The sequence below is a fragment of the Fibroporia radiculosa genome (genome assembly GCF_000313525.1).
Source record: "Fibroporia radiculosa TFFH 294 genomic supercontigs, scaffold3938, whole genome shotgun sequence".
In the NCBI taxonomy this organism is placed as follows: Eukaryota; Fungi; Basidiomycota; class Agaricomycetes; order Polyporales; family Fibroporiaceae; genus Fibroporia; species Fibroporia radiculosa.
This window is the reverse complement of record NW_012133396.1, coordinates 25,761-39,956: the sequence shown is the minus strand read 5'-3', so window position 1 is coordinate 39,956 and position 14,196 is coordinate 25,761. Positions and strand designations below refer to the sequence as shown.

Here is a 14,196-nt window from a genome sequence, read left to right as displayed (position 1 = left end):
GGGGGCGGCGGAGGCGCATCCACTCCTCGCGCATCCCGCCAGCAGTCCATAGTACGGACGACCGCGCGGACGCTGCGGGGTGCGAGGTAGGGCGGCCGGCGGGGGCGGGGGCAGACGCGATATTAGACGTGACCCAGAGCTGTATGCTCCGGCTGTAGCACGTCGTGGTGCCGATGACGGCCCAACACAGTGCGGGCCGCTTTTCATGGTTAAGAAGCGTGAGCGTGAGGTGCGTGGCGGGCCAGCAAATCGCTGCGGGTGGCTCAGGCGCGCGAGCGAGCGGACGGACGGCGAACGTACCTTGTAAAGCGAATAGCCGGATGAGGGTGGGCGCAAGCGAGTAGTACACCCACCAGCGCTTGAGGAGGCCCGTGGTCAGCTGGAGACATTGCCACCCGGTGAGGATGGACTGAGGCGTGCGCATGGTAGTCAGGACCGTGCATACAGTGAGAAAAACTGGGTGGGTAGGCTTACCCAGAGAGTGCTGACGAAGAAATCGATGCGCCATTCGAGCGAGCGCGCACCTGGGCCGCCTGGCGGCCAAATGATATGATAAATATTCCAGAGAGTACCAAAAACGGCGGGGACAACGGAGAGAAAGCGGGAGAAAGTGATGAGGAAAGGAATGAACCAGTTTGGGAGAGCAGGGAAGGTCAGGCGGGCACTTCGAGCAGTGTAGAGATGATTGAGCTGCATGGAGCGTGTCAGTGCGATGAAAGGTGAGTATATGCGCCCATTCCCGAGAAATATGATCCGAGTCTGAGTGCCAGCTGGATATATGCGCTGCGCAAAGCCCCAAAAGGCCATTCCGGACCAAACTTCCGTTCACGAAGAGGTAATTTTGACTCGATAATGCCAAACAAGTAGGAGAGATGCCAAAAGTCGACTCACCGAGTCTTCGCTCTCCGTCTCCGTCTCTCCGGGACCGTGCAGCCCTGCGGTGGTCGCGATCGGTTGTGAGAGTGTGCCTTCAGACGCGCGTCTCTTCCTCTTCAATAGACGTGATCGCAAGGCGTGTGCCATCACCGAAGTCGGCACGGCATAGATCATGCCATCATCCGACAATGTTTCATCGGGCTCTTCGTCGGAGCTGTTTGCGTTCAAGTTCGACTGCGAGTAGGAGGGCGGGGTGGCGAGAGGGACGGCAAGAGCAGATGAAGAAGGCGAGCTGGAATAGGTGTGGAACTGGCGAGGACGAGGCGGTCTGAGATACGGAGAGGAGCTTGCCCGGGAGATTGGAGCGGTGCAAGTCGGAGCCAATGGGATGGGGGAGTATGGAGGGGGGCTGCTGTCTGGGGTAGACATGCCTGCGAATGGACGAGTAACAACCCGTCTATGTCTTTGCACAATGTCGTTGGTTGTGAGGGAACGGGGTCGAGTGGAGAGCGGAAGCCCAGACGAATACACAGGTGGTAAAGCAGGAGTGATCGATGGTGTGGGATGCAAAAAGGACAGAGAAAGACGTGGAGAATGATTAGTCGTTAGAGAGGTTGAAGCAGCAGGCAAGTAGAGTCGAGAGCGAGCTTGGGTGTGCGTCGGGGACGTACCCGAGGACCGGCTCGGCGACGTGTCGGTATATGCGGGCGGAGGGACTAGAAAAAGACGAGATGGACGTCGTGTGTAAACACGGGATGGAGGCAGCTGTGGATCTGCATGGCGGTTGCGGGAGGTCATCGCGGTCAGAGGGCTAGTTAAGAAAAAAAGAGGGTTAAGTAGTGCTTACGATGGGAAGCTTGGCTTTAAACAGGGGAGGATGATATGGAAAGCTCAGGCTGTTATCTACACACGCTACCCGTCCTGGCACAGGCCTAGGGAGGAAGTGGCATGGATTGGACCGCGACGGTCAGGAGCACGGCCGTCGCTGCAACCGTCTTTCCTCCCTGCGTCGTCACGTGGACCAGCGCCTCGCACCCTCGCCCTCGTTAGCCCTCGTTTCTCCAAGTTCCTCCTCAACCTACTGCGACCGCGATGGTAAACGGACACGGAATTCCTTGCACGACCCAGATGGTGGAGCTTGAGTGGAGCTCAGTGTACGCCCATCGATGGCAAGCCTGCTCGCCGCACTCATTGCAGCTCTCGTATCTACGAATACTATCCTTTATCTCTGCGATGATGCTAACTATGATAGTTACATGCTCTGGACCCATCTTGTTCAGCGATAGGAGACTACTGCATCCGTCCGACGCTACTCGAGCGTGTGTAAGTGCAAAGATAGTTGTCTCCAGTACACTTCAGCGGCGACGGTTCCAGTTTGAGGTCTTCCCTGTTAGGCAAGTCTGTTGCCCGATCCGGTATGTTTTCCAGGACAGATTTTTGTCTGAGGCGCACCTTGCGAACGAACGTTTGTCTGCGTATACTGTATATAACGCGCTCGTGCTCTCCGAGACCATCGCTCCGGCCTTTCCCCTATCCTCATCTTGTGCCTGGCGCCGTGTGCGCAGTCGTCATCTACACTTTTTTAGGCCTTCGACCGCCACTGGCAGGCTGAGGCTTGGCTGAGCGATTCCCCTGTGAAGCCGTGCAGTAGTGTCCTAGCAGTTGAGCAGAGTCGAGTATCTCGGCGGCAAATGGCCTTTGATCGTGGGACAGGTGCTTTCCCTTTGTAGCAACAAAATTATCACAGGCCAGGATTTCTGCAGAAGTGGGTCGACAACGAAAATGCATCGCGTCCACGACAGGCTCCAGCCGCGTCTACCTTGGCCTCCGCCAGCTCTCGACTGTCTCTCCAGCGTACTCAAAAGGCCTTTCTTGTCCTCTTTCTGTGTGCTCTACACAAGACATGTCGACCGCGACCTACGACGTCCTCGTCGTCGGCGCCGGCGTTGCTGGCTCTGCCCTAGCCCACGCTCTCTCCACCCTCCGGCGCCCCAAGCCACTCCGCATATGCCTTATAGAACGCTCTCTCGCTGAGCCTGACCGTATAGTTGGCGAGCTCCTCCAGCCGGGCGGCGTCGCAGCATTGCAGCACCTCGGAATGGGCGCATGTCTTGACGGGATTGACGCCATCCCCGTGCACGGCTACTGCGTCGTCCTCAATGGCAAGCCGGTGCACATTCCCTATCCCGACGCGAAGGAGGGCCGCAGCTTCCACCACGGACGGTTCATCCAAGCTCTCCGTGCAAAAGCTAAGAAAGCATCTGGAGTGGATGTGGTCGAGGCAACCGTCTCTGAGCTGATCGAGTGTCCAAAGACGGGCCGCGTGTTGGGCGTGCGTGCCGCGCGCAAGCAGGACGGTGCATCGGAAGGCTCCGCCGTGGAGAAGGAATCCTTTTTCGCGGATCTGACCGTCGTCGCGGATGGCTGCTTCTCGAATTTCCGTTCCACAGTCCTCGCTGGCGCAGGCGTCAAGCCAGAGACGAAGAGTCACTTCGTGGGAGTTGTGCTGGAGGATGCAAGGCTGCCTATGAGCCAGCATGGCACGGTGGTGCTCGTTGAAGGCCACGGTCCTGTGCTTCTGTACCAGATCGCTCAGCATGACACTCGCATGCTGGTCGACCTTAAAGTACCTCTTCCGTCCGACATCAAGGTAGGCTCTCTATTAGCTCAGCCTGCTCACACTCATGCTCTGGCTGTTACAGGAAGTGATACTCTCCGAGATCGCACCCCAGCTTCCGTCGTCGCTACAGGAGCCCGTGCGGACCGCGCTTGCAAAAGACCGTTTGCGTCGCATGCCAAATTCCTTCCTCCCCCCTGCTGAACAGGGCGGTCAACATACGAAAGAGGGTGTCTTCCTCCTCGGCGACTCGTGGAACATGCGGCACCCTTTGACGGGCGGCGGCATGACTGTCGCATTGAACGACGTCGTAATGCTTAAAGAGCTACTGACACATGTGGACGACTTGTCGGATTGGAGACAAGTATCGCGCGTGCTGCACAGGTGGCATTGGTCGCGCAAGCGGTTCGCGTCGACTATCAACATCTTGAGCGTCGCGCTGTATGACCTCTTCGGTGCCGATGGTACGTGCAACGGGTTTGTAGCGTCGTGTTCGCTGACTGAAGGATGCACAGACGAATGTTTGGGGGTCCTTCGGACAGGGTGCTTCAAGTATTTTGAGCTGGGCGGCGACTGTGTTCGTGGGCCCGTCTCAATGCTCTCAGGGTACGTGAAGCCAGCTTTCGTACGCGACCTGTTGATGACGGCCGTCGAACAGGCTCGAGCAATCGACGGTTCTGCTCGCACGTCACTTCTTCGCTGTGGCATTTTACGCCATCTGGGTGATGTTCACCCACCCCCGGGATTTGCGCGTTGCGGAGAAGCCCGTGTACGCAAGACCGCGCTTGGACGAATACCCGCTGCTGCTCTTGAAGTGCATACAGGTGGTGCGTGTGCGATCACCCCGTTCTTCCAGACCCTTTCTGACCGTTAACCTATTTGTAGTTCTGGACGGCATGCGTAGTCTTCCTACCGCTCGTGTGGACGGAGATCAGGTGGTGGTGAGCGGCTCGGCGATAGATTTATTATAGTATACCTGTGTCATAATTAATACCTGGACATTTTCTCCCTTGCTTGCTGGGTGTTCGCTTTGGTTCGCTTAGATGTATGTCGTTGCTTTGAGCCTTGTACTGATGTATATACAGTACATATACTTCGACATTAATACTGTCTTTAAAGCTTCACTTAAGACCTCAAGTATCTCCGTCTTCGCCCTTGACGAAGACGTGGCTGACTGACAGCGAGAGGACGCGCCACCTCAGCACTTCGGTGCTTTAGCCACAGCAGATTTATAACGACCTCCGAAGAAACGCAGCAATAATATTGCATAGATCTTACTCTTTTTTATTCAAGAACTATCTTCCTCGCATACTTCAGGTCTTCAACATGATGCCACAGACTTGACCGCGTACAGCGTAGAATGGGAACTTAAATTCAACTATCACGCACAATGGTGTGTGCTAAAGCGTACTTGTGCCCCCATTGTCCTGCGAGTGAGTGTTGAGAACAAGAATGTTCTTTCAGATGGTACAGGTCTTCCCTGAATTATCATCGATAGTCTCTGATACATCGCCGAATATTTCGATATTTTGCTGGTTCGATATCATTATCAACGTCAAGGTACCCATCAAGAGCTGATAAAGACCGTGCGTACCGGTCTGGGCGATACGTGGCTCATATGAAACTCCATAGTGGCAATGGTAGAAGAATGCTGTGGTCTAGCTTTGAGATGTTGTCGTGCATTTAGCCTAGACAGAACTGAGGGTCAACAACCTAGGTAGCCCGAGATAAATGTCGCACATAGCGATCAGCGAATTTGCATAGACTTTCGCAGCGTGTCAGTGAATGAAATCGTTGAATCTGAACAATGCGTACTTTTACTTTGCATATCAGACAGTCCGCCAAAGAGCAGACTGTTCTTCAAGGTTGGTGCCCATAACTAGATACAGCATGCGTAAACAAGGGAGGCACACAATTGCAACGAAGACTCATACTGCTGCAAGGACGGCTGCCGAAACACACCTTCGGGGCTGTGAATCGACATATTGTAAACAGGCAGACTCGGACTCAACTTACATCGTCAAGGCGCTAGTGTTGATAATGTAAGCCATCAGCGTCCGGATTAAACTATCTGTTCTAATAAGTAGAGAAGGTAGTTCAGACTCCAATCCAATAAAAAGGCAATAACTGCTCACGCCTGGAAGCCTGTACGACCAGTCCAGAGATAGTAAATCTGGCTGAGAACAATGAGTGCGTCCAGAACTGCTGAAAAAGCCATACAGCATGTAATCGAAATCTGCCGCGAGGACGATACAGCCGTTAATAATTTTGATGTTATCGCTATTCAACTATACAGCATACCATTGCTTTGTTGGATCTTCGGAAGTCGGCCCAAGTATCAAGTTTCCACCTAATCATGATTGAGCCAAATGTCAAAGAAAATGGTTTGGAAAATGAATGTTCGGTGACGTACATAAAACTTGCTGATGCTAAAGCAAGATTATGATAGACATTAAAAGACGCAATATGCTGAAATTATACTCCTACCCAACCCGAACACTGAAATAAGATTTGTTGGATTCGTGGCCGAGACAGTCATATTAATAATCGCACACACCGAAGCACACGAAGAGCAAGACTGCCTGTGCGATATTCAAGTTCAATTAGGCTAAATTTTGAGAATAAAACTCGCCAGTATGGAGATCAGCGCTACAGGTCTTCTAATACTCACTGCGAACACAAGTTAACACAACCAATACATATGAGAGTGCGCGGTTACGCACATATCCAGATTCGCCAAATCAAAAAGCTAAGCGAGTAAAACATGAGACATTGCCAGGGAACATGTGAAAATCCCACCTCTGAACCAAGCCTATGATAAGGACCTGCGCTCGAAGTCAGCTATTGAGTATAGATACTATGACAGTCAACTTACTTCTGCGAATGCTCCAGCCTGCATGCCGAATATGCCTTACTATTTCGAGACAACGGATGATTGTCAAGGTTTGGACGTACCCCGGCACTCCTGGAGTGAAAGTCAAGCATGAATTTAGGAAAATAGAAGATAGAAGACAAAAATAGGGCTTACCAAGTAATCTGAAGAACCCCTTCGATGTTCTCAAAGTCGATGATCGTGTAGTGATAAATAATTTCCATGCAGAACGCTGTGTGCAGTCTCCAAACACCTTTAAAATAACACAGCCTGGTGGGAAGAATGTTTTGTGGCTGAAGCCAGGGGTCTTACCATATGGATGGGATTAAGAAGCGAAGTAATGTCGACTCTTCTTGTGGTGTGCACCAATAGAAGTATACTTGTGCAGTAAAAATCCCGTACAAGCTTGGGATCAAGGTATCGTGAGTAGGCTGGAATACGTAGAAGGGAGGGAGTAGGAACGTACAGGACAGCAATATCTATGCTAACTGTAAATCCTCCTACAAGCTCTTCAATAGGTGGTGAGGCGATCACAGGCATCTTGATCCGGATTGTTTTGCGAGAGCGAGAGGTGGCACTCGAGAGTGGAATTCGAAAAGGCTCAGTGAGCAGGGCTTAGCGCAACAAGTCTTTGCCAATATGTTCTCCTCATGCTCTATTTGAAGCACTGTATGCAATCTCGTTGTGTGGCAACAGCGCTCCTGCAGCTGATTTTGATATGACTAGAGATGACAGATATGTTTGCGATCTTTATCAAAGGATTCAATGGGACAGGCTGGGTATCAGAGTATCATGATATCAATACGGGTTGCTGCACCCACGCAAAATCGGCGCTGCCAGTGACTCGATAGCCTTCACGGCTTCAAAATTGAGGACATAGTAATGACATCCGAAGCATAGGCTAGGACCAGCTATTAATGACAAGGACTCGGAGAATAATATGCCGACACGATGAGAGATCGCAGAATGGAGGTGTCTCCCATGCAGTCGTTGTAGAGTCATCACCAGAAATCAATGAAAAATTTCATACCAAGCTTTGAGAGTTCACCTAGGAAGCACCACTCGTGGCATCAGATAAAGATCAACATAGGTGTCAATTGGACACTTCCGTTTTGCTAATGACCGGGAGCAGAGAGGCGTATTGATCAGCACACGCATGACATTCAGAAACTTCTCGGTTTTCTCCTACCAGTGTCATGGGAAGAAGCAGCAGCGTGAGGACGTTACTGCTGCATGGCATCCGGATATAAGTTATCATCAGGTTGCACTACGTATCCTTGGCCTGCGTTACATGGGCGCCGAATGATGTTGGACCGCAATCCCACCATAACCTTCTGCAAAACGTCAGTCAGACTTCGGAATACATCACACAACGATGCATCCTCGGCGGCCTTGCTCCCATGTTCTTCCGACATCATGAGTACCTCATCTTCTACTGGGACCAGGAACACTGATGGTATCCGCGGGCCAAGTCCGTACTGGCACGGCATCTTGATATTTCTAACCGTGTTCCTCTAATCAGCTTCCTTTACTATTCTCACAGCGTACCTGCATGACGTTCCATCTGCACTCAGATTGAAGCAAGCTTCTCTTCAAGCCTATAGCTGTCCCGGAGCCTGTGTCCTCTTCGCACATGCAGATCGACTCCATGCGCCGCCCATGAAGCTCGAAGGACGACTTATCGGGTCACACGCTCGTATTGTTAATAGTTATACAGCTGCTGTACAGGCCATCTTGATCCACGAAAAACTCTTTTGTGTAGCGGTAGAAAGTAGCAAGACAAGCGTCATGAGCACTGAGCAGGACGGCAGAAAGTACGAGTGCCAAACTTGAAATTGAGATAAGCGTCGAAAGGAGTCGGGGATGGTCATGAAGAACAAAAGACGGCAGCGTCCTTTAGGCATGGGTGCTAGCAGGAAGCCAGCCTCTAAGCGTTCTTGAACAATGGTGTTGGAACCAAGTCGAATGCAGCGCGCGCAGTGGTTCGAAATGTCTAAATTCAAGTCCTCTTTGGACCCTTGCCCAACTTTTCTTTCTCTAATATGCACCTGGACCTCACAGACTCCCTAGCTAAATATCCCGTCATATCTAGTGGTAGTGCAAGCCAACTAGCATGTTTTGGCTAGTCCTCACCGAAGCGAAAACTATGCCTGTAGCTCCTCCTAACTTGAAGCTTCCCGGGGTCCGCGCCGTCGCCACTGATAACTGAGGGCGCTGGCGCCATTTGCGGCCCGCCGGCTGCGCCCGATCGCCAACGCCACGCGCGGTGATTAGGCGCGCGAACTCTTCCTGGCGAAGACGCGTTAGTAATTACGCACCCGGCTTGTACTCATACACTCCTGATTGTCACCTCATTTTGTGTCACAGGCTAACCTGCGCCATATACTTAGAGATATACTACCGATCCATGTAGATTTATCCAAGGGTATCCTCTATAATGTCCTCCACATTCCATTAGAACTATATCTATATATGAAGATTTAAGATGCCCTTATAGCCTCACAGACACCAGCCAACCGCAACGCCGATGTCTCTCAGACTCCGCGTTTCTGACAACGTCAGCGCGAAGCTGAGACACTCGCGCTCTCTATCCTTGCGACCCTGCAGCCCGTATTGTTTTGCAAGGAAGTACCACGCCTCCGGCACGTCCCAGCCTGCACCGCGCGTCAGGTCCGACAAGAGCCCCACCGCAAGGTCTACGCTGTCTCGATCCAAACACGCAGCTTTGTCTTCCCCTGATTTCGACGACGATATCAAATACAGTCGGCACAGATGAACAGTGGCAGATACGTCGTCGGGGGAGATGAACAGCGCCTTCTTGAACGCCTCGAGTGCGCGTCGCTCGTCGTTCAAGGCCATGTAATATAAGCCCAGCTGTGGAACGAGTATATATCAATACGGTGCAGGGACGAATGGTGGAATAAAATTAGAATAGACTCGCCTGTACCCAAACCGCAGGGTTAGCCTCATCCTTGACCTCTGCTTCCTGTATCGCGGCCTTCGCTTGTTCGATTTTGCCAAGCCTTCGGAATGTTGCTGCAGACATGAGCCACAGATTGCTCAACAGTCGTCTATCCTTTGCCGCCTTATAATTCTGCTTCCGCATTGTAGATACAGGTGATTGGGATGGTGGTGACGGTGGCGGTGGTGGCGGAGGCGGAGGCGGGGGTGCGTCGAGAAGTGATAAGTCTTGATGCGAAGAATAAATACTAAGATGCTGTCGTAAATGAATCGATGATGCTTGGTATGGTGAATGCCCCAGCACTGCATGCAAATCTGAGCACGCCACGTCAGTCGTATCTGCTTATAACATGTCTTCCGGCACTGACCTGGAGTGGAATTCGTACGCTTCAGGTTCATTCCACCATGTCTTCCGACATTGTGACCGATCTTCTTCGAGATCCGAGTGATCCCTGCTTGGCTCTTGTGCACACGGCTCTTCAGCACTTCCTTAACTTTCTTTCCCCTAGATATGTCCCGATTATGATCTCCTTCGAAGGAGGATGATCGCTTTTCATTCGACGTTTCTTCGCCGTCGACATATTCAGGGGAGTTTACGCCAGGAGAAGCGGGCGTAATCATGATAGGTATTGGTGTGGAAGGAGTAGGCATCTCATCTACTGCCGCGTTCATAGATAAATAAATGTTGGGCGGCTGCATCTCATTGGGACGAGCCGCCTCAGGCTTCTCTGAAGGAGCTATTGATGGTGCACGCGTGTCTCCCCTGCTATCGATGGACAACCGTTCTGTAGTCAATCAGCATCAGCGCGACGAATGTGTGCTGGCAGAGGACACCCACTATCATCGACCCCAATGTCGCGCCTTTCAGAAAACCAATGGAATATCTCTACCCATCTGTCGCTCGCTCCTTCCGGTCCCTCAACATACTCCGTGAGCGTAAGCTGCGTCATGCGCAATTGCAGAGCATGCTCAAACGCTTCGTGTCGAGATGGACACGGCCTGTCCGGCGTTGGCCGCAGCAAGGTAGCAGAAGACGGAATGGACACAGCGTTCACGTCCAGAACGCTTGTGCGAGCTGAAGTAGCAGGCTGTGCATCGCATGGACCATCCTCGGCGTGACCGTGCGCCGCATTGCCGTTTGGCATCGGAACAGCATAATCATGCGCATGTACTCCATTTGTCCCATTGATCTGCGTGTTAACCTGTGTCGCAGTGCTGTCATCGGCTGCGTCCGCTTCACCTACACCGGCACCAACTTCCAAGACTCCTCGAGCCGCTTTCCAGTCCCCAGTAGCAGTGAGGAGAAGACCGAGAAGGTGCCAGTATCGGATTTCACCAGGCTCGCCTTCTACTGCCAGACGTGCACTGGCTATTGACTTCTGTAAGTCAAGAGATGGACCAGGTCGTGCATAGGCAAGAGCGAGGTGATACTGCACGGAAGGTGTAGAAAACGTTTCTGCTGAAGCGAGTAGGCACGAGAGAGCATCCGCAAAACGGGACATCCGAGTATGAGGGTCTTGTTCTGAATATGAAATTAGTGCATTCTAACCATACATGCATGCAAGGATACCCACCTGCCTGGGCAGTAACGGAATGCCAAATACCCTCTGCGAGCCGTACATTAGCAACTAGCTCCTTATCGGTCTGATTCAGTCGAGTCTTCGCCTTGTCAATCATGACCCCCGCTTCCTTCGCGCTCGCGATCGCTGGGCTACTTTCGCTCTCAACTAGACTCAAGCGGCAGAGCATTCTAGCACCCTGAATCAACGTGTGAACCCAATTTCTATCGGTGTCTATGTCCTCGTCCTCTTGAATGTTGCCAGTGTGTACTTCTGCCATCTTCGTCTCCCGTGCCTTACTCACTATTTGGACGTATAGGCGTAGAGTTCGTTTTGCAAGCTCTGGGTCACCCGATACGTACAGAAGGCGTGTCATGTGGCGGAAGATTTTATGCGAGTTGAACGTGAGACGGGTTGCCCACCAAAGCACCTGTCTCGTGCACGTCAGTCCAACAACACAATATATCTTCACCGGTGGACTTACATCGATAACCCATCCCGCGTATTCCCCAACAGCGCCGTCAGCCTCCCATATAGCCACACAGAGATCCACCAGGTCCTCGACCCGCACATTGCGCTCACCCGCCCTTGGGAATCGAGTGCTCACACTCAGGATCGCACGGTACTCCTGGACAACAGACCGTGCCGCGCTGACCCACTTGCGCGACTTTTCGCCGCCCTCTCTTGTCGTAGGAAGCGGCGTCGCTGCTAAGCCTGCATTCGCACGAAGGACAAACGCGCGAAGGTGCAACATCGCGACAGTCGAGCGGTGCTCGGCCCTAAATGTCGGCGGCCAGTGTGTGCTGCAGGTGTGATAGCAATCAAGCAGACGCCAAAACGCACGGTCCTCCTCGCCCTGCCCGCACACGTCGCACAGACGTGAGCCCAAAATGATCGCGCGCCTTAAGAGTCGCTCGACCCACCGCCATAGCTCGCGATACCGGCCAAATGTGCTAGAATCCAAAGCGCCTACGCCGCCCGCTGCTGGTGTGCTCAGCCGCGTGGCCACGTACAAGGGGATGTCGGACGCAACACACGCAACCAGAGGCAATGCGACCAGATACGTATTGAATGACGTCTGTGGATCCTCCGGGGATATCCTCTCGGTTGACATTCCTGCTGGAATGTAAAAGATGGCGTACAGGTAATTCAACGAAAACACTTGCCTTGTAGACAAATGCTCCGGATCTTCTCGGTAACAGACCATGTAGTACCGTCGCCAATCTCAGCAACAGACGTAACGGATATAGAAGAGACATTGCTCCCTGTCAGTGTCGACACAGTGCTTGTGGTGCCGCTAGGAGCAAGCAGTGTCGATTTTGAAGCCCCAGCTTCAGGACTACGAGTCTGCACGTCCTTGAGTGACTTCACCTCGGCCAATATTGACAAGCACTCGGATGGGCGTCTCAGGGCGTACGCATAGTATGCCACCGCGAGTCGTATGGACTGCGATATGTTAGGTCGATCTCGGACAGCAACATACGAGCCATACGCACGTCAGAATTCGATGCAATACTCAAAAGAGCGTTATATCCGGCAGCAGCCTCCTCCACTCGCTCCTCCGGCAGCATACATTCTTGACCGAGTAAAAGCGAGCCCTGCTTGCTGATGTCGTTCCCGTCCAAGCTACGGTCACTCGCATCTGCGGAGAGTAGAAGAGATAGGGCTTGGGATTGAGAAGCGAGTTCAGCGATGTGCGCGTTTCCTACGCAGTGCTTGTTAAACTTGCGGAGAAGCTCTGACCAGGACAACGGTGCGCCGCCGGGCGTCCGTGCTGGTGAAGGATGGTCCCATCTTCCAGCGGTGAGAGTCTCCCAGAGCTGTTTCCAGTAGTGTTTGTCTTTCGCCGAGGCCATGGAGGAGGAAGAGGAACTGGCCTCGTACAAATTCCTTTTCTCTTGCTGATTTCATTCAAAATTCACGCGCAGATGGCGTGGTCACGTGCACGCTCACCCGAAACTCGCTGACCTGAAGAGAAGCTCCTTCAGGTATTTGCGCACTGCCCTACTCGGCAGAACTGGTTTCGCTCTATGTATGCCAACCGCGCACCTGGACAAGCGAGTACGCGTTGCATCTTTCCCAATGTCGATTTCTGGCACAAATTCTAGGGAAGGAGGGAGAGAGGTGTGTTGGCTGCACAGAAAGAAAACTGGGAATGAGATCGTTGCGAAGGTAATTCGGTGAGCACTTCCTTATGGGAGGAAGAGGGTATAATCTGGTGCCGATACCTTTACTATCACCGCCCTCTCAGAGGTCAGAGGCGTGAACCGCATGTTGATGTCGTGCCCTCCCCTCCTCAGGGGGTGATCACCGTTTGCCAGTGCGAAGAGGAGCGATCTGCCACGACGACATCTCAGTGGGATAAATAGCTCGTTGGTAACTACCAGTGGCACATACTGCGCCCTCTGCGACGTGAACGCTTGCTCGGTGCTCTTCTCGGGGTGCCTGCCTTGCAGTCCGCTATACGCGCCCTGTGCTTCCGCTATGTACCCTTGCGGACAGCCGCGAACTTGCACTGCATGGTCACCCCTCCTGGACGCTAACGTTACGCCCTTGCCACCCTGCCCAAGCCGGTTGTATTCAACCTCGCTGCTGCTGCTTTGATGCGTCTCGACATTTACATCCGCTCGTGCCTCTTGGGCTGGATGTTTCGAGACAAAATGCCTGCTTCTGCTGCATCATTCTATCGAATATATTGATACAGAGCGTATCCCGCTACGTGCGACTAGTTGACTGCTATGAGCCCAATACTCACACCTAGATCAATACGGCGGATCGCGTGTGCTCGCTCGCCTCCTATGTGGTGATCAAAATTCAATTTCTGGCGTGGTTGAAGACAGAGACGCATCTGCTCTTTAGCTGCACCCCAGCTATCATCCATCAATGCTTGGCGAGACACTTACTCGTCGAGTATGTATGCGGTGCTGCCCTGCGGCATCTGCACATACGCTGGTCATCCATCCATGGCGTTCTCCTGGTGTATGACATCCTTGGCGCTTTATCTATCTGCTATGTTCACCAAGATTTCGACTGTGGGACCACGTGCTATTGGTCGTTCCATATGGTGTGTGTAAGTTCCTCGCACTGGAGTCTTTTCCTGTACTGATGGTGCTATCCCTCAGGACAACTCCTTGAAGCTGGATGGCGTACTATGATGGATATCAGCTGCTACTCAGAGTACTGAGGCTGGACGGATGGGGAGTACGAAGTGGTCGCGGTCCGGTTTCTACTTTTTGGTGCTTGCTATGCCGGTTCAATATGTCTTTTACCTAGTATTGTGCACGTAAACTGGGAGTTGTGCAAAAATTCTC

At 52.6% G+C, this 14,196-nt stretch overlaps 2 protein-coding genes across 2 annotated transcripts; one reads left to right on the top strand and one right to left on the bottom strand.

Annotated features, from left to right (window-relative positions):
• Positions 1 to 2,779: 2,779 nt before the first annotated feature.
• FIBRA_05175 (uncharacterized protein) lies at positions 2,780 to 4,438 on the top strand (the record flags this gene model as incomplete). Its single annotated transcript, XM_012326949.1, has 5 exons — positions 2,780 to 3,526; positions 3,579 to 3,957; positions 4,009 to 4,099; positions 4,152 to 4,320; positions 4,379 to 4,438. The coding sequence occupies 5 exons, from the start codon at positions 2,780 to 2,782 to the stop codon at positions 4,436 to 4,438; spliced, it is 1,446 nt and encodes a 481-aa protein (XP_012182339.1).
• Positions 4,439 to 8,864: 4,426 nt separating this feature from the next.
• Positions 8,865 to 12,741, bottom strand: FIBRA_05174 (uncharacterized protein; the record flags this gene model as incomplete). The annotated part of the gene is made up of 8 exons (XM_012326948.1): positions 8,865 to 9,239; positions 9,313 to 9,641; positions 9,695 to 10,111; positions 10,165 to 10,848; positions 10,901 to 11,315; positions 11,370 to 12,004; positions 12,061 to 12,331; positions 12,382 to 12,741. 8 exons carry the CDS (start codon positions 12,739 to 12,741, stop codon positions 8,865 to 8,867), a joined length of 3,486 nt encoding a protein of 1,161 aa, XP_012182338.1.
• Between the last annotated feature and the right edge of the window lie 1,455 nt (positions 12,742 to 14,196).